This window comes from Phyllobates terribilis, unplaced genomic scaffold (assembly GCF_046119375.1).
Source record: "Phyllobates terribilis strain yellow unplaced genomic scaffold, ASM4611937v1 Scaffold_2__4_contigs__length_985480577, whole genome shotgun sequence".
Classification (NCBI taxonomy): domain Eukaryota; kingdom Metazoa; phylum Chordata; class Amphibia; order Anura; family Dendrobatidae; genus Phyllobates; species Phyllobates terribilis.
In genome coordinates this window covers 458533640-458556019 of record NW_027362762.1, presented here as the reverse complement: position 1 = coordinate 458556019, position 22380 = coordinate 458533640, and the positions used below count along the sequence as shown (strand labels likewise).

At 42.9% G+C, this 22380-nt stretch overlaps 1 protein-coding gene across 1 annotated transcript; it reads right to left on the bottom strand.

The window, feature by feature from the left end:
- Positions 1 to 5308: 5308 nt before the first annotated feature.
- On the bottom strand, positions 5309 to 18562 carry KPNA6 (karyopherin subunit alpha 6). Its single transcript, XM_073665702.1, has 14 exons — positions 18408 to 18562; positions 12534 to 12667; positions 11874 to 11969; positions 11599 to 11698; positions 11348 to 11442; positions 11136 to 11267; positions 10947 to 11035; positions 10716 to 10815; positions 10434 to 10597; positions 9894 to 9972; positions 9283 to 9408; positions 8694 to 8821; positions 8412 to 8590; positions 5309 to 6603 (listed from the first exon to the last, which is right to left on the bottom strand). Exons 1-14 carry the CDS (start codon positions 18409 to 18411, stop codon positions 6416 to 6418), a joined length of 1614 nt encoding a protein of 537 aa, XP_073521803.1. The 5' UTR covers positions 18412 to 18562; the 3' UTR covers positions 5309 to 6415.
- Positions 18563 to 22380: the final 3818 nt, after the last annotated feature.

Here is a 22380-nt window from a genome sequence, read left to right as displayed (position 1 = left end):
GGAGAAATTCTGGCTTGTCTCGCTCTCTCCAACTCAAATATAATCCACTCTGGTCAGCTTCCCCCAGTTAACTGACTAGGGTGAACACCTAGCCTGGTTCTATGCAGAGCTAACCAGATGCACCTAATCAGAACCTGTGGAGCTAGGACTTAACCTTAGCCTACCTGGCTTTGCTACACTGTATAACATGTTTTATTTTTATTTTTTAAATGACCAATGTGAAGTGTTGTGATGTCTTTCAAACAACTATTAAAAAGTATTTCCGTTACAATCTAAAGAAGTTAGCTTAAAGGGAACCTGACATTTTGAAAAATGCAATTTACCTGCAGATATAGGATTCATCTACAGGTAAATAGTGTTAAAATAAGGCCTGCTTGCCTTGCTGGTAGACTGGCAGCAGGGAGAAAATAATAACAGTTGCAAACTGAGTATCATTACAAACCCCTATTGAAGCTACATCTCTCCCCTCTCAGCACTGTCAAAGCTCTGCTGATTTCCACTCTCCCCACACAGTATGCTGTGAGATGAAAGTTTGAGGTGTTTGTAATTCCACTCAGCTCTGCTTTACTCTACACCAAGGGTCTCAAACTTGGCTAGGTATATGGGCCCCACCTGAAAAAAAATTTGAATTCGGAGGCCGCATTCTTTGTTCAAAGTGACATTTTTAGTGATACCATTTTTTTGTATACACCTTTTGAACATTTTTGCCATGTTTATTTTATTTATAGCTTGGGTCGTTATGGATGTGGCGATAAGAAACGTGCACTTTTTTGTGTTTACTTTAGTTTATGTATAAAACAGCATTTTTAGTGCCAAATATTTTTTCATGCTTTATTTTTATTCTTTTTAATTTTTACAATTTTGTTTCCCCCAATTGGCCACATACAGTAAAATTACCTTACAATTCACACCATATAGTAATAATGGCAAACATCTTGTACTAATGTGCCCCACCGAGGTCCCCGTCTTGTGGCAATGTGCCCCACCGAGGTCCCCGTCTTGTGGCAATGTGCCCCACCGAGGTCCCCGTCTTGTGGCAATGTGCACCATCCAAGTCCCCATCTTGTACTAATGAACCCCATCCTGTGGCTATGTGCCCCATCCAAGTCCCCATCCTGCGGCTATGTGCCTCATCCAGGTCCCCATCTTGTATTAATGTGCCTCATCCTGGTCCCCATCCTGTGGCTATGTGCCCCATCCAGGTCCCCAACTTGTACTAATGTGCCCAATCCTGTGGCTATGTTCCCCATCCAGGTGCCCATCCTGTGGCAATGTTCCCCATCCAGGTGCCCATCCTGTGGCAATGTTCCCCATCCTGTGGCAATGTTCCCCATCCAGGTGCCCATCCTGTGGCAATGTTCCCCATCCAGGTGCCCATCCTGTGGCTACGTGCCCCATCCAGGTGCCCATCCTGTGGCTACGTGCCCCATCCAGGTGCCCATCCTGTGGCTACGTGCCCCATCCAGGTGCCCATCCTGTGGCTACGTGCCCCATCCAGGTGCCCATCCTGTGGCTACGTGCCCCATCCAGGTGCCCATCCTGTGGCTACGTGCCCCATCCAAGCCCCCATCCTGTGGCTACGTGCCCCATCCAGATCCCCATCTTGTACTAATGTGCCTCATCCAGGTCCCCATCCTGTGGCTATGTGCCCATCCAGGTCCCCATCCTGTGGCTATGTGCCCCATCCTGTGGCTATGTGCCCCATCCTGTGGCTATGTGCCTCACCCTGGTCCCCATCCTGCGGCTATGTGCCTCATCCAGGTCCCCATCTTGTATTAATGTGCCTCATCCTGGTCCCCATCCTGTGGCTATGTGCCCCATCCAGGTCCCCAACTTGTACTAATGTGCCCAATCCTGTGGCTATGTTCCCCATCCAGGTGCCCATCCTGTGGCAATGTTCCCCATCCAGGTGCCCATCCTGTGGCAATGTTCCCCATCCAGGTGCCCATCCTGTGGCAATGTTCCCCATCCAGGTGCCCATCCTGTGGCAATGTTCCCCATCCAGGTGCCCATCCTGTGGCTACGTGCCCCATCCAGGTGCCCATCCTGTGGCTACGTGCCCCATCCAGGTGCCCATCCTGTGGCTACGTGCCCCATCCAGGTGCCCATCCTGTGGCTACGTGCCCCATCCAGGTGCCCATCCTGTGGCTACGTGCCCCATCCAAGCCCCCATCCTGTGGCTACGTGCCCCATCCAGATCCCCATCTTGTACTAATGTGCCTCATCCAGGTCCCCATCCTGTGGCTATGTGCCCATCCAGGTCCCCATCCTGTGGCTATGTGCCCCATCCTGTGGCTATGTGCCCCATCCAGGTCCCCATCTTGTGGCTATGTGCCCCATCCAGGTCCCCATCTTGTGGCTATGTGCCCCATCCAGGTCCCCATCTTGTGGCTATGTGCCCCATCCAGGTCCCCATCTTGTGGCTATGTGCCCCATCCAGGTCCCCATCTTGTGGCTATGTGCCCCATCCAGGTCCCCATCTTGTGGCTATGTGCCCCATCCAGGTCCCCATCTTGTGGCTATGTGCCCCATCCAGGTCCCCATCTTGTGGCTATGTGCCCCATCCAGGTCCCCATCTTGTGGCTATGTGCCCCATCCAGGTCCCCATCTTGTGGCTATGTGCCCCATCCAGGTCCCCATCTTGTGGCTATGTGCCCCATCCAGGTCCCCATCTTGTGGCTATGTGCCCCATCCAGGTCCCCATCTTGTGGCTATGTGCCCCATCCAGGTCCCCATCTTGTGGCTATGTGCCCCATCCAGGTCCCCATCTTGTGGCTATGTGCCCCATCCAGGTCCCCATCTTGTGGCTATGTGCCCCTCCAGGTCCCCATCTTGTGGCTATGTGCCCCTCCAGGTCCCCATCTTGTGGCTATGTGCCCCTCCAGGTCCCCATCTTGTGGCTATGTGCCCCATCCAGGTCCCCATGTTGTGGCTATGTGCCCCTCCAGGTCCCCATCTTGTGGCTATGTGCCCCATCCAGGTCCCCATCTTGTGGCTATGTGCCCCATCCAGGTCCCCTCTTGTGGCTATGTGCCCCATCCCGGTCCCCATGTTGTGGCTATGTGCCCCTCCAGGTCCCCATCTTGTGGCTATGTGCCCATCCAGGTCCCCATCTTGTGGCTATGTGTCCCCTGTGCTATTCTTCACACACATAAAAGAGAAAAAAAAAGATTATTTTGGCCTATCCTCCATTCCCTCGGCGGCCTTCCTGCAGATGTGGCCCGCAGGCACCAGAGTCAGACCCCTTGACGATCCCGACCTGGTCCAGGAGGAGCTGACAGCTGCGCTTTCCAGTGCCAGCCGCCGCCCAATCAGAGGCCAGCAGCTGACATCTGCGCATGGCAGTGACGTCATACGCCGCTGCGCTGGGACGCTGATATCAGCTGCTGGCCTCTGATTGGCCGGGGGGTTGGCATTGGAAATGCTGTGCTGGGAGACTGTCTCTGCGGGGAAATGCAGCGCTGCTGTCGGCGGCTCCTCCTGGACCAGGTCGGGATCGTCAAGGGGTCTGTGCCTGCGGGCCGCATGCAGGCGGCGTGTTTGAGACCTCTGCTCTACACCTGAAACGCGTCAGGTTTTCCTGAGGTTTCTATTTTATCATAACGTTATCTTTTTCCAATAAAGTTTTCATTTTTTTTTTTTTTAACATTATCCTGGTTGGATGTGCCGGTTCAACTCTTCACCCACAGGATGGACTCCAGCTGAAACTATTCTGTTCTCAACGTGGTAAGCTTCCAACCTCCACTCCCCTCCTCTCCACGCCGTATGGACATGTTTTTCTGATGTAGCGTATTTTTTCTCCCTTAATGATGACACCTTCATATTCTTACTTTGCAGCATTTTTTCACGCCTGCCTAAAACTTTTGCACAATACTGTGTGTCTGATGGCAGACACAGGATGAGATGCAGTTATAAGAATGCAAGGAACCATTACACAACATATGAATAAAGCCTAATGGATAAAATCATCATACAACTCATACTCCTTACACAAAATGGGAGTCTATATTGTGCCACCGCCAATTGGAGTCAGCTTATGCTTAACATTTTCGTTCAGGAAGTAGGGTTTGGTCTATGCCTATGTAAACAGAATTTTTATTTTTTTATGGTATAAACCTTCACAGTAAATGTGAAAAAAGAATGCTACAGAAAGCAAGACAGAATAGCTAATATACAAAATTACATGTGTCATATTGTCCTTCTATCTCCTACATTTTACAATTTGACTACTTTTATAGTTGTACATCTTTGAGAAATATTCCTAACAAGTGAAATATGACCAAATTATGATTTCAGTTTGTACCATTTCCTTCAGTATTTAACTAAGGCACATGAGAATTGAAGAGGAACGTTCTTGATGAGCACTCAGCAGGCCAATCCTTAGGGCTAACTAAATTGGTAAAATGCATACTTTATCAACCAAAACCAAATTCTGGCGGTGTAAAAATTGAAACATGCCAGGAACCGTAGAGCTTTAACAGACCTTAACAAGCTGAAGACATGCACAAGGATTTTGAATAGATTTTAGATTTCTTACATTTATACTTTGCAATTTTTAAAATTGCAAAATTACATGAATGTAATACTGTCAATAGATAGCAAAATTATAGTACCAAAAATGAAAACTATGAAAACAAAAGACTGTATTTACTTCTAAAGGTGAACCTGGAAACGAAGTTACCTTTGGTATTGTGTACATGTCAATTTACTGAAAAAAAATGGGCATTCAATGTTTTCAATCGATGTCAGAAGTCCTCCAATGTCAAAAACAGCACTGAACGCGATCATAATAAGCAAATTAGTAGATGAAGTCACCTGCTTGGAACCTTTTTTCAGCTTAACATACTCTAAAACTAAGCTAGTTGATGGCACCTTCAGCCACACTAAAGCCAGTTTCACACAATCATGTTTTGTGACCCAAATATGGACCGCAATGGTCGGACCTGCCGTGGGTCTCCTAACCAAAGAACTTGACAGTCTCATGTGCATATATGAGGCTGTCTACTTCGGGTCGGGGTAACCATGGCCGGTCAGACATGTGTGAAACTAGCCCTAAATTGTGGGGTATTGTGCCCTCTTTAGGAAAAAAGTTACGCAACTATGGCAAGAATTCCCACATGATTGAAATTCTTGAGATTTTACAGTCATTAGCAACTTGATCCCTTAAAATGGAAACATTGAAGGATATGGAAATGCAGTTTACATAAGTAAAATTCCTGTATACAAGGCATAGCTCTTGGGAACCATAGACATCCAATGCCTGGTAACCTGGTGAAAAAGAAAAATTGCAATAACAAGAAAAAGGAACTAAAAGCCAACTAAGTATTAGTTTAATTCAAGTAGATATATTCCATTCTGCATTTCACACCAATACAGGCCCACAGTTACAAAGATAATGACCTAAGAGAGGTTATTTGTAATACTGGTGTGAAAATGCAAACCAAATGCAGAATTGCAAAATCATCTCATCACATGGTGGAACTAGTAGATTATTCAAGCTGCCACAAGGTAGCATTTGCCATCTGTATGTAAAAGTATACAAGTTTCCTTCTCACTCTTTGGGAAACAAAAATTTCTTCCACAATATTCTTGAAAATGCTTACACTGCAAGTCACTATTCTGCTTTTACAAGAATACTGGTCCAGGCTGCAAACTTGTAGCCTCTATACCCACTTGAAACGCAACATGCTTTTCATGAGCATAAGCTAGGACTTTTCAGATCTGAAACTATTCTGAGAGGCAGGTAATGCTATAAGGCACTCATGAGCTTGTGTTGCAAATACTAAGTGCCCATCTTCAAGTCAACAAGAATAAATGTCTGAAATCTGGCAAGTAGCTCCCGATAAAAATGTCCACAGGAGCAATAAGTAAAAATATCACAGTTACCGCCGAGAAACCTATGAAAGTAGTGTAAATGACTGCTTCAGCCTTACCACCACTATCCAGTGCCTTTAGCCATTTCACTTATTTATTCTTTTTTTATAACTTTAAATAGCACTATATATTTTTCATTAAACAGGAAACAAAAATAGATGTACAATTGACTCTGCTCCTTTTCTGAGGCACAAAAAGAACAGATACTCCACGCATTCAACCCTAATGCGTTTCAGATACCAAAAGTCCATTTTAAAGTTGAAAACAAAAAAGAAAAAAAATATATATATTTTAACCTTATGAAGCAGAGAAAGTTCAGAGGCAGAGGAGAGTATGTGCTTTGCATACAGACCTCGCAAAAAGCAGCATAAGGTTGAGTATGGGGTTAAACCACAGAATTCTCTGCATGAACAAAGCGTTAAGAGGAGTGGCAGAAACTTTTCTAATAAACCGTAAATAGCTGGACTTCCCAGCCATCCCTCTCCACAACCTTAGCCAAACAGTGGAGAAGGGATTCTCCAATTGTCTTAAGGGTTCAGGTTCACAGCTGAAATCCCTCCATAGGGGCTTCTGTCTGTTGGAAAATATACTGTTGCTGAGACTCGTCCACTGATGGAACAAGCTGGGGGTCCTCCTCCTCCACTCCAAAGTAATGTTCAATCAATTCAAAAGCTTTCTGATAGATCTCCTGATTCTCGTGGCTCTGCAGGAACTCAATTTTATCCAAACCTAGAATGGGAAAGCAAAATGCATGTAAAATGGAAAATAAAGTCATCTTTTGTCTGTAGCTTTGTTATTACGTGCATATATGGCAGGATCTTACTAAAGGAGCAGTGCAAATATATTTAATGGCAACAAGGATATTCACTATTAAAATAGATTTGTTTTTAGGAATTATATAAAAAAAATGAAAAGTGCAGGTGTAGATGGATGACTTAACCTTTCTTGGCTCCAGCGTATTTTTAGCCAAGTTAGACCCCTTTCACACCATACAGTGGAGGAATGTCACTACTCTATATCATAAAATATAAAAGGTATACCATCAGCAGAAACCTATGAGCAAATCCAAGTACTGCAATGTTTTGCACCATAAAATGCACCTTTTAGCAGCAAAAAAACTGGCTGAAAAGTCTTTTCTTCTCATGGTCCAGAATTATTTGCGCAGACAGCACTAAGGGAAGAGCAGGGAATGGAGTCTAACCAGTAATAAAAGTAGCAGTTCTGGATCTGATTGACTTCTTGTCATACATATAGCCTGCGACTTCCTCTTACTGCCTCAGTGGATCAATAGTTGCAGCCCTTTACCTACAACAGGTCCCAACAGATCTCCCTTTCACGGCCTTTCTCTACCGCCTTGCCTGCCAAGCTCCCAATCTATGGCCTTTTACTGGTGGTACAGCTAACTAGCCTCTGCTCCCTAAGCAGGGCTCTGTTATGGTACATCAGGTACGTTGCCCTCTCCTCTTAGGTAATTACTGCAGTTGCGGCTAAAAGCAGAAAAATGAGAGCACTGTAGCCTACATTTCTAGCTGGTGTCCCTGCATTTTAGCAAGGCTCATCACTGGGTCGTCTTCCACACAATCTCCTCAAAAGCGACCAGAGCTGAGGTGCATCACGCTAAGGTGGTTCACCCCAGCCCCCTTTTTTTATTCACTACTTTCTAAATGTCCCATATTTGCTGAATTGCCTAAATCTTGGCACATGACCTTTGTCCTCACACATGTCTCTGGTTACTAAGTTATGATCAGCTTCATAATTCAAGAAGTACTTGTGCTGCAAAAAAATTTCCAATGCAGATTTGACATTTTTTGTTGAAGTGTTTCAGCAGTGCTAGTATTAAACTAATTGGGACTCTTCACTATCCTACCCTTATACAGAGTAATAGGACGCTCTGGTTCTATAACGGGCACATCAAAGTATAAAATAATCATTCCTTCTTCTATCCTAGACCAACTAAATTAGCAACATTATCTCCTTCACTACCATGGAAGTTTTAATTAGTACGACTTTTTTTTGCCATTGTTTGCTATTGTCTAAACCTAGGTGTATCCAAAAGTCTAAAAAGACGGTATATGTTTCAATACATGCTCCCGATCTCATCCACACACTGTAAAAAATCCACATGGAAATCGAGAAGCGGTCACCAGAACATCGACTAGTGCTGCAGATTTCATTTTATGGTTAAATCTATTGGAAAAATTAATTTATCACATACTGATTCCTTTCAGATTATTTCTCTGAAAGTATGTCACACATAAGCCTCCAGGTGCACAATGGCAACCAATAGACTAAAATGTTCTTCTCAATGCCAATGGATACCTAGTGTTAAATACGGAGGGCCACACTTCCCAATATGCAATAGCAGTGTTGGGGAATACATCAGTTAAAGCGCAATCAGTGCTCATCAGAGAGGGGAAAAAAAGCTTCTACCTTCTTCTAGGAGAGCCTGTGTGTGTCACTGACAGCCAAGTCTCCTTCTACACTGTAGAATAAAATAGTAAATTGGCTACATAGTAGAAAAACATTTTTAGCCTTACCATATGCCTCTTCTATCAGTCCACAGTAAGGGTTTATGCCACCACCGCCTTGTTTTGCCTCTTGATCCCCAAGACGGAGGATATTTTCTAGTCCATTCAGAGCTACTTGCACTATTTTTGAATCCATGACTGTCAGGAGATCACAAAGTGGTTTGATACAACCCAGATCCACCAGGTATCTAAAATAAATGAACATAATTAAATTATCCATGTTTAGATGAGATTTAATCCTGATGCTTTTTACACAAGTTTTCAATATGTATATTCAGTAGCTATTATTACCGGATCTGCTCTGAGGTACCCCCAGATGTGGCATTTGTGATGGCCCAGGCAGCTTCTTTTCGTGTGCGAAATTCTGCTTTTTGTAAAATCTCAATCAATACTGGAAATATATTGGCATCGGCAACGGCCTGGAAACAAATTAACATAAATTCATGCAAAAAACAAAAGCCACCGAAGGGTTCTGCTAATTAAATAGTGGCTAAAAGCTACTAGTTATTCGCATTTTGCTACAAAAAGTTGAAGGGAAACAAAAGTCTAAATGAATCTAATGGTTTTCAATAGAAAGAGCTTTGAAAAACCTAAACCGCACTAGAGCTGCAACATTAATGGAGAACTGCATGGGAAGGATATGGGATGGTCATTTCCATCTGGCAAGGTTTTTTATTCCCCCAGACAAAACAAGTTTAACAGGGTCAAAACCATCTGTAGTTTATTGGTGAAGCATGAATAACCCAAGAAAATATTGGTTTATTATCCCAACTTCATATCAGAACACTAGACTTAGGCCGCGTTCTACTAAATAGCACTGTTACGTCTAAAAAAGTGAAGGTCCACTAAGGACCCTTACATTGGGTCATACTCACATTACCTGTATTTGGGCTCTATTGCCAGCAGTGATATTAGAGATGGTCCAACAGGCCTCTTTTCGGATAGACTCCTTTGGGCTACTCAGAAGATGTAATAGACAAGGAAGAGCAGAGCAGTTTAAGATAACCTGCAGAAAAAAAATATTGCTTAAGGTTTTACTGTAAAGCATACAAATTTCAGATTTGGCATGGTAGTCTCTAACAGGAGGTGGGGACATGACTGCTACAGAAAAGATAAGTCTGGGCAACAAATTGAGGGCCAAGGCTGTTATCAAGGCTGTTTTGGGCCAGATGGAGAAGAAAGATGAAGAAACAAAAAAGATATGTGGTGTATGCTTTGTGTCAAGGGCAGGCATACCTGTACAGAACATGACTTTTCCTAAAAAAGAGCTGCACTGTTAGTAAGCAAAGTGGCAAGGAACTAGCGCACGAGTCATTAAAAGGCTGTGGAGGAAGAAATCGATAACACACCCACTTATCCAGGGTGGAAAAACCTAGCATGATATGGAGTGATCCATTTGAATCTTTGATCTGGTTTCCCCCTTCATATTTGTTATCTTAATAAATCTGGTGCAATTTTTCTTCGGTAAAAATTGACAAATTTGTTTCTCACCTGTGTCTGGATGTCATCTCCTGTCACGATGTTCCCTACAGCTCTCAAGGCAGGTGAAGCCACTTTGTAATCGTTGTGCCTTAGTGTAGAAAAAAAGAAAAAGGAAAAGTTAGCTATATAAAAAGAAAAACAAGTGCAGTCATTGATTCGCTATAAACTTTACAAAACTTTAGCGACTTTTAGAGTTCTCATACCATTTTCTCCCAGCTCTAATAAACTGGGCAGAGCTGGGAGAGAGATGTGGTACCCCCCCGCTCATCATATTCATGATGTGCTGTGGTGTTTCTTTCTAATCTTACTCCATGCTGGAGTAACATTAGTGGTGAGATGCATGCGCCACTTTTCAGACTCTCCAGATTCATTAAGAGGTGCATGCATCTTAACAAATCAGGAACCTCTGACTCCAGCACACCTTCTCATCAGTACCAGCATGAAAAACGTGTAAATGTTACAAATCTGGAGTCAAAAGGCCAATTAATGTTTCTTCTGCGATTGCTATAGCTGAGCAAAGTACCCACTCCGCAAAGATTTGACACTAACATTAAGAGTTCCACCAGTCTACGACAGACCCCCGAATCAATAACTGCTTGGATCTTTTCATTGGGACCATCAGAAAGGTATGAGAGTGCCCAGCAAGCATCTGCCAATAAGTCCGAGTCACTGGTGAACAGGAGTCGTGATAACACAGGAAGACACTGAGATACCTAGAAAAAGCAAAACAATAGAAGAAAAATGATTGTATAAATTCTTTAAAGTGTCAAAAAACAACTGTGTTCTTTACAGTAAGTAAAATTATAAAATAAAATTAAAATTAATACAAACTTTGTCAAAGTCTGGAGGTGGGTTCTTTCCACGGCACAGGTTAGACAAGGCCCATACAGCATTTCTGGTCATGGTAAGACGGCTTGACTTAGTAAGAAGACTGAAATGGGAAAAAAAAGGGAAAATACCGCTGTACAAATATCACCATAAAACTTACAGTTGCACATCATCAGGCATATTCTTAAATACACACACAATGTTACACTTGACTGATCTGCATAATATACTTACTTAAGAAGAGGAGCAAGGATGTCACAACTCAGCACATAGTCTCGGCACACTGAGCTGTCACCAGCAATATTGCCCAAGGCCCACACCGCCTGCAGGAACCCACAGTATATTACAGTCTCAAAAATGACCAGAAAAAGACAGAACGAGAAGCAAAAAAACACACAGGGCAAACAAAGAGGATAGTCAAACCTGCTCCTGAACATCTTCATACTCAGAGTTTAGCAACTGGATAAAGATTGGCACAGCTCCTGCTTCTATCACAATCTTCGTTTGTTGTGATGTGCCCGAAGCAATGTTTGTCAAGGCCCAGGCAGCTTCAAACTGTGACATACAATAGCAATCATGAATTCTGGGCATCTCTCTACCTTACAATCAGCTTTTTTCTACTTTACTGCACGCACCTGTAGTGTATAGTTATCACTCCTTTTAAGAAAATCCACAAATCGCTCTACTACACCAGGAGCATTGATCACTTCATCTATTGGGGGATTTGGCTCTAAAACAAAGTGATAGGAAAAAACGAGGTGAGTTTCCGTGATCATCATTTTAGAGGTTTATATAAATAGGATAGACAAATACTTCACCAACATTTACATAATGATTTGATAATATGAGCCTCTCAATGACAGCAATGTGCAATATTCATACACACCCTTCGATAGCAGCTTTCGAAATTTCTGTGTTGTAGCCAACTGCAAGTCAGGATCATCAGATAGTAGTAGTCCAACCATTTCCCGGGTGATCACTCCATCCTATCAGTAGACAAAAGGAAATTCACTTCACTATTACTATTGCATTAAAGAAAAAAAAAAAACAGGCAGTTGCTAAAAGTACCAAATATTCTGGATTTATAGAAAAATTAAAAAAGTTGGCTAATGTGATAGAAACGAGATAATTAGTATATTTCATCTCTCGTTCTAAACATACCCCAGAAGTGGTAGAGCTGACATAAGAGTCCATCAAAGGCCCATCAAACATGGATGCATCTTCAGAAACCAGTTCCACATTGCGACGCTTAAAAAGCTGCGAAGGAGGAAAAAGACATTTTCTAGTCAGATAAGAATAATTACGGTATACTTGTCATTGTTGGAGAACTGAACAATTCCTACAGAGATTTTCTTCCCAGAATAATGTCACAGCTGAACTTCACGTATTGTACATACTAAGAAATTAAATAGAACCTGAACATTCTGATTTTTTTTTTTTATCTCCCTTAAACACCATTACTAAGTTGTCTTTTCCTTTCTAATCAAATAGTGAGCCCACAGTTACTATACCATTCAGATAGTAGCATGAAGACAACCTGTGGCTATATGCGCTATTAAGACATGTGGACTTCATAGATCCTATCCACCGAGTAGATTACAAATACTAGAGGGTCCAGAGGGTGGTCTGCCACCATCATTCTCTAGAATGGAGGACTCCTATACCTTCACACCAGAAATGAAGTTGCTGGGAGGATCTGTAAAAATAGATGGCCTAGCAAGCTGCCAACGCCACACATACTGTACCTTCTACGGAAGGTACGTAAACAGTCACTTATATTACACAATGTATAACAATGAAATTAAAGATAAAAGTTCTAGCCTGTTCTTCACGCTTCTGTTTTCGGAGCTGGATTCCTTCTTCTTCACGCCGCCTGCGCATCTCCTCAGGGTTTAGAGCCTTGTTCTTGTAGCTCTTCATGCGACTGTTGTCCTTCCCGGGGCTCGCTAAGGAGTCTAGAAGAAAAAAAAAATCATATTGTTCAGCATTTGCACAATTATGAAGATTAAAAAAAAAAAAATTATACTGTTTATGACAATGTCCTCGATCAACGATATCAACAGTTCATAACACTAGTGAGCTTACATGCCACAAATCATATACAGTGATATAATATCACTATTGCTACTGTACTTTGGAAATACAACCCTATCGTAAGAAGACAGATGGCGATAAAATAAATCAAAATCCTGGTCACATTTACTAGTTTTATTTTTATTTTTAAAGAGGACCTTTCACCAGTTTTAGCATGTTAAACTGGCCACATCATGGAATAGTGGCTGCAGAGCTGAACAAAATGTATTTTTTATTTTCTCATCTCTGAGATGAAAATTACAATGTAAACTTCGCAAGCTAAGATCAAGGATGTGTTAGTAAAGGCTCGTCACTGGGGAAGGATGTACTTATTCCCCTGTATGGGGATGACCAGTAGGCGTCAGGCAAGGGAAAATAAGAACACGTTCCCAGGGAAGGTCAGACTCTGCTTTCTCTGGGCAATATGGAAAGACATCTAATAACACACAGACCTGCTCTCCTCACTGACCTCACTGCCAGATTGCAGAGCTGTGTGTCCTTACAAACATCTCTTGTCGCTCTCCTCCCCTTCCTCACACACTGGCTGCAATGAGAGGAGAGTAGCAGAGGTGTATGTAATGACACACAGCTCTGCTCTCCTGGCAGTTAGATCTGTGTGACCTGGTTAGACATCAATTTTACCATGTATCATTCCGACGCCTCCAGTTTATGACTGAGTAGTGTCATATGTTGGAAAAAAAAACGCCACCAGAGAAGAATCTCTTTTAATGCCCCCTTGGTCTTGGCAAAAATTAGAATCTAAACTTTACAAAGCTAATATCTTGGTAATGGAGGTGAGAAATAAAAAAACATTTTGTTCAGCTCGACAATCACTATTCCATAATGTGGCCAAATTAACATTCTAAAACTGGTGAAAGGTCTATAAACATTGTTCACTGTGCAAGATTAGTCCTGCTTTACAGCTGTGACGATTCCAATTTTATCTACATATATATTTGTTCTATTTAAGGCTAGCATTTCGACATTCAGTTTCTCTTTTCCATTTTGAGGAAGACACAAACGGAATTTATGTGAAAAACAGATTCACTGTACAACTGATTCAAATGGAAGTACAGGGGTCCAAATGATTAATATATGGGGTCTGTCTCAATCTTTCGTTCTAAAAACTAAGTTCTGCATGCTGCGCTTTTTCTTCCATTCTAAAAACTGACTTGTAATGGAACCCATAATACTCCAAGTTGTCTCTCTGTTTCTGTTTGTTTCAGTAATGCAAGGGATCCATTTTTTATAACGGTTGCCTGTTGCTAAAAACAAAACAGACTCCCTGTAAGGCTGCGTGCCCACTATACGTTTTTCAAGAGTTTTTGCCGCGGAATTTCTGCAGCGAAAACACTTAAAAAACTCTTGGTAATACGTGCCCCATGGTCCCCAATGATAATCCGCATGTGAAGTGCACATGCTACGGAAATTTCCGCTGTGGAAAAATACGCATGTCCATTAATTTTGCGGACACGCAACGTAATTGTGCCATTGACTTGTACTGAATCGCTTATTATCCTAATGACTACACGTGCACTTGCGGATATTAAGCGATTCAATGTGTGGATAGTACCCAGACTCTCCTCCAAACCCGGGTACCATAGTACCTGTAAAAAAAAGAATTTAAAATAAAGATTATACTTACCTTCCGATGGCCCCCGGTCAAATCAGCGATGCGTCCGGTCTCTTGTACGGCTCGCGATGGTCTAAAAGGACCTTCCATGACGACATTTAGTCATGTGACAGGTCACACGACCGCTGACGTCGGCGGTCGCGTGACCTGTCACATGACTAAATGACATCATGAAAGGTCCTTTCACACCACCGCGAGCCATACAAGAGACCGGACGCAGCACAGAAAAGACCGGGGGCCATCAGAAGGTAAGTATAATCTTTATTTTTTACCATTTTTATTCTTTTTTTTAACTATTAACTTGGTCACACTATATAAATCCATGCAGGTTGCATGGATTTATATAGTGTGACCAAGTTGTCAAGCACTTTCCAAGTGATGCTAAAATCGCTTGGAAAAGCGCTTGATAACCCGCATGCAGAAATGCATGCAAAAACGCTTGACAAACGCTTCTATCTGGCGGGAAAAACGCATGTAAAATCCGCATGCGTTTTTCCTGGGAGATGCGGAAAAAATCTGCAGCATTTCTGCATCGTGGAGACTTAGCCTAAGGCTACGTTCCCACAATCAGGAAGAAGCAGCGCTTTGGACGCAGCGTATATTAGCTGCGTCCAAAGCACTGCGTCCTAACCACGCAGTTAAATAAGCATGTGTTCACTGAACCACGCGCATATAACGCATCCTGTCCATTCTATTGTGGAAATTTCTGTTGTGGAGACTAGAAATTGGCAACAGAAATTGACATGCTGCAGCTCCTAAAGCCACACCGCCGGTAAGTTTACGCAGCGACAAACAGAAGCATCAGTGTAGTAAATGCAAGTCTAATATTGGCAAAGAAAAAAACAAAAAACAGTCAACCAACGAAAGTGGCTCTGAGCGGGGCAGAGTGCACCGACTGACTGCCGCACTGTCGATAGGACAACAGCGTTGCATCGAATATTAGATCCTTGGAACAGCGGTGGAGACTCGCTAGTAAATGCAATGAGTTAAGCACAATTTGTCTTTTTAAAACAAACTGAGGACAGGAATTTTCTTATAGGGGCAACACTTAACTATTCCTTTACTATTGATTAATTTTAAGAAGAGACTGTTTATTCCTTTATTAAAAGCAGGGCTGTGGAGTCGGTAAGCCAAACCTCCGACTCCACAGCACTTCCTCACTACTGAGCGTGTACATAAAGTACAGCACAGATTCATCTCAACTAAAAGCCGAGATCCTTAGATCAGGAATAGAATAGACATTTATCGATCACATCGAGGGAGTGCCGATAAAGGGATAGGACGGCGCATCCCCCTGCTGGTGCGCTGTTAATGCAGCTGTCACAGATCGACAGTGGCTTTTTGTAGGTTAACAGCTGTGGGCAGAGCTCCACTTCACCCGCAGCTATTAGAGGCAAATAATTCAGCCATTATCTGCTGGGAAAAATGCGGGCTCTGTGTGCGAGCCTGCATCAAAGACAGGGAGACAACTTATGACGGCCATAGTACTTCATAAGTCATTAAAGGATTAAATCAAGTATTGATAAATGTATCGGGTTTTTTTTTTTTTTTACATATTTTTTACCTTTTCAATTTTCCATATCACTTAAAAAAAAAAAAATAATAATCATAACAAAAATCTTACAATTTTCACACTGGCCACTATGCCCAATAATACACTTACACTTTCTGTTCTCTGCACCATTATAGTCTATGGCCCCATGGGCACAACTGAACAGGTGCCTAAACACAAGGTGAAAGCACCCTAACTCCCACATCAGAATGTAAGCAGGGTAGGTATACCTTCAATTCTGTACTGCTCACAGTATGTCCCCCTATGCTCAACAGGATATAGGGGTCTAAGGCTGTGTTTACACATAGCATAAATGCTGCATCTTTTTCAGTTTTTTTTTTTTTCTGTGCAGGAAGTCGGCTGCATTTTAACTTTCCAAGCAAAATGGATGTGATTTCATGAAAACTGATGCCCACTGTGCGTCTAAAGACGCTGCTCAATATTGCATTCTTTCTCTATAAGCCTCTACGGGGAGTCATTGGAGCAGTCACCCAAGCGACATGGTCCCCAGTGGCTTTTAAATGCATATTTTTTTTTCTCAAATGCAGGGTAAACATACCTGGCAGAAATGATAGTCAGCATCTGATACATGCCGTCTGAGGTTCAGGCAGCATGAGTCAATTATCAGGTTTACTTTAAAGGAAACCGGTCACCTAATTCATGCTCCCAAACCACGGGAGTCATGAATCTGGCATTTCAGAGACAATATACTTTAAAAATCGCTGTGGGAGAGACTGGCCAATCACCTGCACGAGCTCTGGTAGAAGGCAGCAAGGGGCAGCACTGGATTTATCTAGTCTCCGGCTATGGCCACCAAGCATTTCAGAGAAAAACACTGCAAGTGTGGAGCCAGGCTCTGATTCAGATTACAGGTTCCCTTTAAACAATAGTTTATTTTCCGTTGTCAACATGTCAGATTGAAATAAATCCACTAATGTAAAAGAGTTTTCCCACCACAGACTTTATAGCTTATCCGTACAGCTCGATTGGCTTGAGTTCAATTGGGAACAAACAATACCTCTTATTTTAAAATATGTTGGGATGTGGCCATTGCCAGTTGAGGTTTCAATAGACCCCCATTCTACTGCTAGGAGGGGCACCTGCCTGAGACATCCATTGTTCATGCAGCCACTGAGCTACGGTAGCTAACAAGTTCAGGTTGTCAGTAACAACAAAGTGGGGTATAAACTAATGCTAGTCCGCTGACTGGCCGGCCACATTCACATCGCCTTAGTAAGAAAGAAGGTGAAATCTGTAGCTTGCAGGCCATAGAAAATCAGCAAACGAGTGGTGATAGTACAGTCAGGCAACATACATGCTGGGGTATACCAACTGTCCAGACAATCACAGACAGTCCAAAAAAGGGGCACAGTTTATGTTCATAAAACTTCAGGACCGTGTGATTTCTGGTCCAGTTAATATGTAAAAATAGGGCGACAACCCTGTATACATGTTACCCGACACTTTGGGGACGTGTCTACTGCGATTATTCCAATACCCTGCACACTGTTGATATGTGCTCAGACTAATGCCATTAAGAGAAACCATAAGCAGTTATTTGGACACACACAGTACCTTTTAGAAGCTTATTTGTGTTTGCTCTTTCTTTTTTGAGAGACTTTTTTATGTAGAAATACAACTTACATTTAGGCTCCCCATATGCTGACGTTGTATTTATACTGCGTTGAGCCCTGTAACCACTATACGCCATCAGTACAATGCACCTCTGCGGATTGTTGATTCTTGCAGGCCATAGGCAGCATTTAGTGCCAAGACAGAAGGGACTGTCTACTTGTCACGCATAGCGGCTCTCCTAGCTACGTGTGACGCCATGCATTGCACAAGACAATGTATGCTATATACATGCAATAACGGCATAGCACATAACACTGCTATGATTTTGGTGAGCTGATGTCTGGATCGGTCATCAGTGGGGGTCCGGCACCCCTAATTACCAGCTATAGCAGAGGCTAGATGGAAGCTAGGTATTGTAGTGTACTGAGTGGTATACTACTGCGGCAGTCACACTGGTTAGTGGCCACTGCCAGGAGCTGCAGACCAGCAGGAGGGGCGCTGGTGTTGGTGTAAAGTGTTGTCCAGGCTTGGGGTAGGGTAACCCTGAGCCCCATACAGAAGCCCTGCACTATGAGGGGGTCCCCTGACATACACAGGAGCAGTGGCTGCCAGCTCCAGCATGGCCACTGAGAGCAGGAAATGCTCCTGACAGAACTCCACAGCACTCTACAGGAAGACCCCAGGCTTCAGCACATGAAGAAACTTGTGTACGAAACGGAGGACAACTCCCCACAGCGGCGAGTGAGGCACCAGGGTGGGGAGCCTGAGCCCCTCCTGCGGGTTCCGGGGATAGGCATGTAGTAAGGCTTGCCATGCTATGTACCCGCATATCAACGTCATATTTGGAACCCCCAAATCTCACCCATGCTGCCCCCGGTCTGTCAGGGCCTCTCCCGGCTCCTCTGGGACAATATGTCTGACTAACGGAAGCCTCTGAATGACAATCTAAGGCGCGGAGCGATTTTGCGTAAGTGAACGTCAAGAAACCCCTTGAACGTGCGTGTCACGAGTGCTGAAGCGTGCGTTCCACCGCCTTAAAGCGACAGGGATCTATTTAGGATTTATTCGGTCTAGTGACGCATTCCACACGTAAAGAGCTTAGCGATTAACCCTTTCGCAAGGAACACGAAAGACTTTTCATTCTGTGCTGTATTCATCAGCAGTCAGCCTTGTCTGCAGAGGGCGCTAGTCCCACGGTATAGAACCCGGAATCTGCCATGGTTCACTTCCTACATGTGACTGTGGGAGCCTCCCGGTAGATAACATCAGGGTTTTACCAGAATCATGTTACTAAATGTAGTGTGATGACCTGCTGGATCCGGACATTGGATCTTTATTGGCAGATCCCGAGCGATGCGATCATGACCCGACAATCCAGTGCACGGGACTAGCCTAAGTGACAGGTCACCAGGATCATGACCTACAGATGCGGGTGCAGGTTACTGCAAAGCAGAGCATCATGGGAAAGCTGAGAAGTCCAGTATTACAATTACCCCCTTTAATTAACCCTTTAATGAGCAAGGACATTTTTACTTTCTGCACTTTTGGTTTTTTTCCTCCCCATCTTCCAAGAGCTATAACTTAATAGAATTAACCATAAACTGAATGAAAAACAAAGAATTCTCTCAAGCTGGTCTGGTGGGTGTCACTTCCACAGCCTCACACTCTACCACACTGACACTGTTCACACTGCTCAGGTAATCTCTCCGGCGATCACAATCTCAGGTGTGCAGCTTTATCGGCGGCTGGCGGCATCCCTGTGCCCTCCTGACATACAGGGAGATGTGGGCAGTGCGGAGCTTGAATAGAGTGTGAGGCCGGGCTGGTCCAAGATAAATTACATATGTCAAGAAACGACAATAAGGCCATGGCCCCACTATCAGTATTTTTTCTCAGGAGTGGAAGCCAAAACCAGGTGCGGAACAATCAGAGAAAAGGTATAATAGAAATAAGTCACCAATTCTGCATTTATCACCCACTCCTGGTTTTGGCTTCCACTGCTGAGAAAAAATACTGACCAAATACTGATAGTCGGGCCGTGGCCTTAGGCTATGTGTTGTAGTTTCAATACAATCAGTATTTTATCAGCAGGAGATTATCACTGTATGGTTAGGTTCGCACAACCAATTCCTCCACATCTGAGAAAAACGGTCCGATAATTCTGATCAGAGTGGCATCACTTGTTCTCATATGTGAAGAGAAAATAAAAAAAATGTTTTGCCACCTTCTCAATTCATATTTTCAGTCCGAGTGTTGTCTGTGAAAAAAACGGACCAATGTTATTCAATAGGACATTGCAGATTAGCAATTTTTTTCACCAAATCTTGATGTGAAAAAAATCGCAGCCTGCGCTACCCAAACAGTGCTAAAAATTCCCCGAACTGCTGACCGATGCGGGGATCCTGGCCGATCGATAGGTTGTCACGTAGCCAGTGGAAAAAATGATAACTTGTTTTAACCGGAGAATCCATTTATGTCCTGCCGTAGAGTTTTGCACTGAAGCTCCCAGCGCGACCTTAATAATACTGTAACTGTTCTTTTTTTTTTCTTCTCTCTCTTGCCCAAACCATAATAACAATTTCTCCCAGCCTCTCTTTATAGCTACACAAACTCATAGTGCAATAGTGTCTTCAGAAAATTATGCCCCCACACATTAAGTCCCCCAACTTTAATATTGTCATTCGCTGTGCACTTTGAAAATAGGCCTAGCATATTCCTTTCTGCAAACTTCAGTCATCTGAAAATATTAGTGCCTCAATGTCTTCTACAAATGACACTGCAATGTGCACAGTGCCCCCTAAATACAGTATAGTGCTACACATATTGCTCCATAAAAAATCTCAGTAACACCTGATGTCACACATACATGTGTAAAATGTGAGGATGTTCACACAACTTGTCAACCTACAGTTTCCGTGGTTGATGCAATCTAATTACTATTATTATTATGCTTTGCTTATATTCCACAGCGCTTTACAGACATCATCATCTCTGTCCCCATTGGGGCTCACAATCTACCTTCATTATCAGTATGTCTTTGGAGTGTGGGAGGAAACCAGAGAACCTGGAAGAAACCCACGCAAACATGGGGAGAACATACAAACTCCTTGCAGATGCACTGAGCCACCGTGCTTCCCTGTGATAAATTTCACGTTTGCACTACTGCAGATCTACATGAGGATTAGCCCTTGTGTCATTAAATGAGGGCCATCCTCACATTTTCAGTGCGCAATTCGCAGGAATTAGGTAGCAACACCGATTAAACCCATTCCTGCAATAAACTTAGAAAAAGAAAAGTCCCTTAAAGGGAATCTGTCAGCAGGATTATCCCTCCTAAACCGTCTATATGGGCATGTAAGTCATAGGAAGCTGCATAAAATAATACTTTGATATCTGCGATCTGATATCTTATTCCAGAGAATCCACGTTTTTCTTACACGTAAATGAGCTGTTCCAACCTATGGGCTGGACACTGATCTGCATGAGAATCTGCCTCTATGGATTATGACCTGCATGCCCATAGGGTATGGTGGCCTGTGAGATCCAGCAATAATACTCACTGACAGGTCTCATGCACTGCAGTACAGAGGTACTGCAGAGTATGAGACCAGCTATCAAAGTGAGAATCACACATGTCCCACAGTGGGACTTAGTCAAAAAGTAAAAAAAAAGTTAAATAAAATATGTAAAAAAGTAAAAAAAAAATACACAAAAAAGTGCATACATCACTAAAATCCGTTTCGCTGCTCAAAATGTAGCGTTTGTGATAAAACAAAAATAAACGAAAAAACATACACATAATTGGTATCGCTGTGTCTGGAACAACACACTCTATAAAATGGTCACTTTATTTAATTCGTTTGGCGAATGCTGTAAAAAATAAAAATAAAAAACACGCCGAAAATGACACTTTTTCATCATACTGACTCACAAAAAAGTGAATAAAAAGCGATCAAAAAGTCGTACGTAAAAAAAAATTATATAAATAAAAACGACAAACCGTCTTGCAAAAAACAAGCCATAACATGGCTCATTCGGCAAAATAATAAAGTTACAGCTGTCAGAATGTGACGATGCAAAACCAAGTTCTTTTTTGAAAAATACTGTTTTTAGTCTGTAAAAATAGCAAAGCATAAAAAAAAAAGCAGGTATCGCTGTAATCGTACCGACCCGACGGACAAATAGGTCTTATCACTTTTACCGCACGGCGAACAGCGCAAAAAATAAAAACAATAACTGAATTGCTGGTTTTTGTTCATTCTGCGTCTGAAAAATCTGAATAAAAAGCGATCAAAAATTACTATGTGCCCCAAAATGGTACCAAAAAAATCTACAACTTGTCCCGCAAAAAATAAGCCTTCATACAGCTCTGTTCACCGAAAAATAAAAAAAGTTACAGCTCTCAGAATATGGCGATGAAAATAACTACTTTTTATAAGAAAAAGCATTTTTACTGTGTGATGGCAGCAAAACCTAAAAAAAACCTCATATCAATCTGATATCGCTGTACACCGGGTTTTCCATGTAAATTCCACAAAACCGCAATTCTGACAAAAAACCCAGATGGAGCCATTCACTTATGAGGCCGATGGACTGGTCTCTGTTCCGGCGGCGTACCATCATTTTAGGCTTTTTTTAGCACACAGGTGTGGACGACCACAGATCTATGTGCGCCTAAAAAGATAAAGACCACCGGAGCAGACGTCAAACAGACTCCAAAGTGTCTCCATCTGCCTCTTTGTGGTGGGTGGTTCCATTGGGGGTTTCGTCTGAATCACATTTTTGTGGGATTTACACAGAAACCCCGTTATAAGTGCTCAGCGTAGACTGGCGAT

What these genes read in the sequence shown, in the direction of transcription:
- KPNA6 (XM_073665702.1), bottom strand. An exon ending in TCGAAAGCTGCTATCGAAGG is followed by an intron (nt 11,443 to 11,598) that starts GTGTGTATGAAT and finishes ACTTTGTTTTAG; the next exon opens with AGCCAAATCCCCCAATAGAT. An exon ending in GCAATAGAGCCCAAATACAG is followed by an intron (nt 8,822 to 9,282) that starts GTAATGTGAGTA and finishes ATTTGTTTCCAG; the next exon opens with GCCGTTGCCGATGCCAATAT.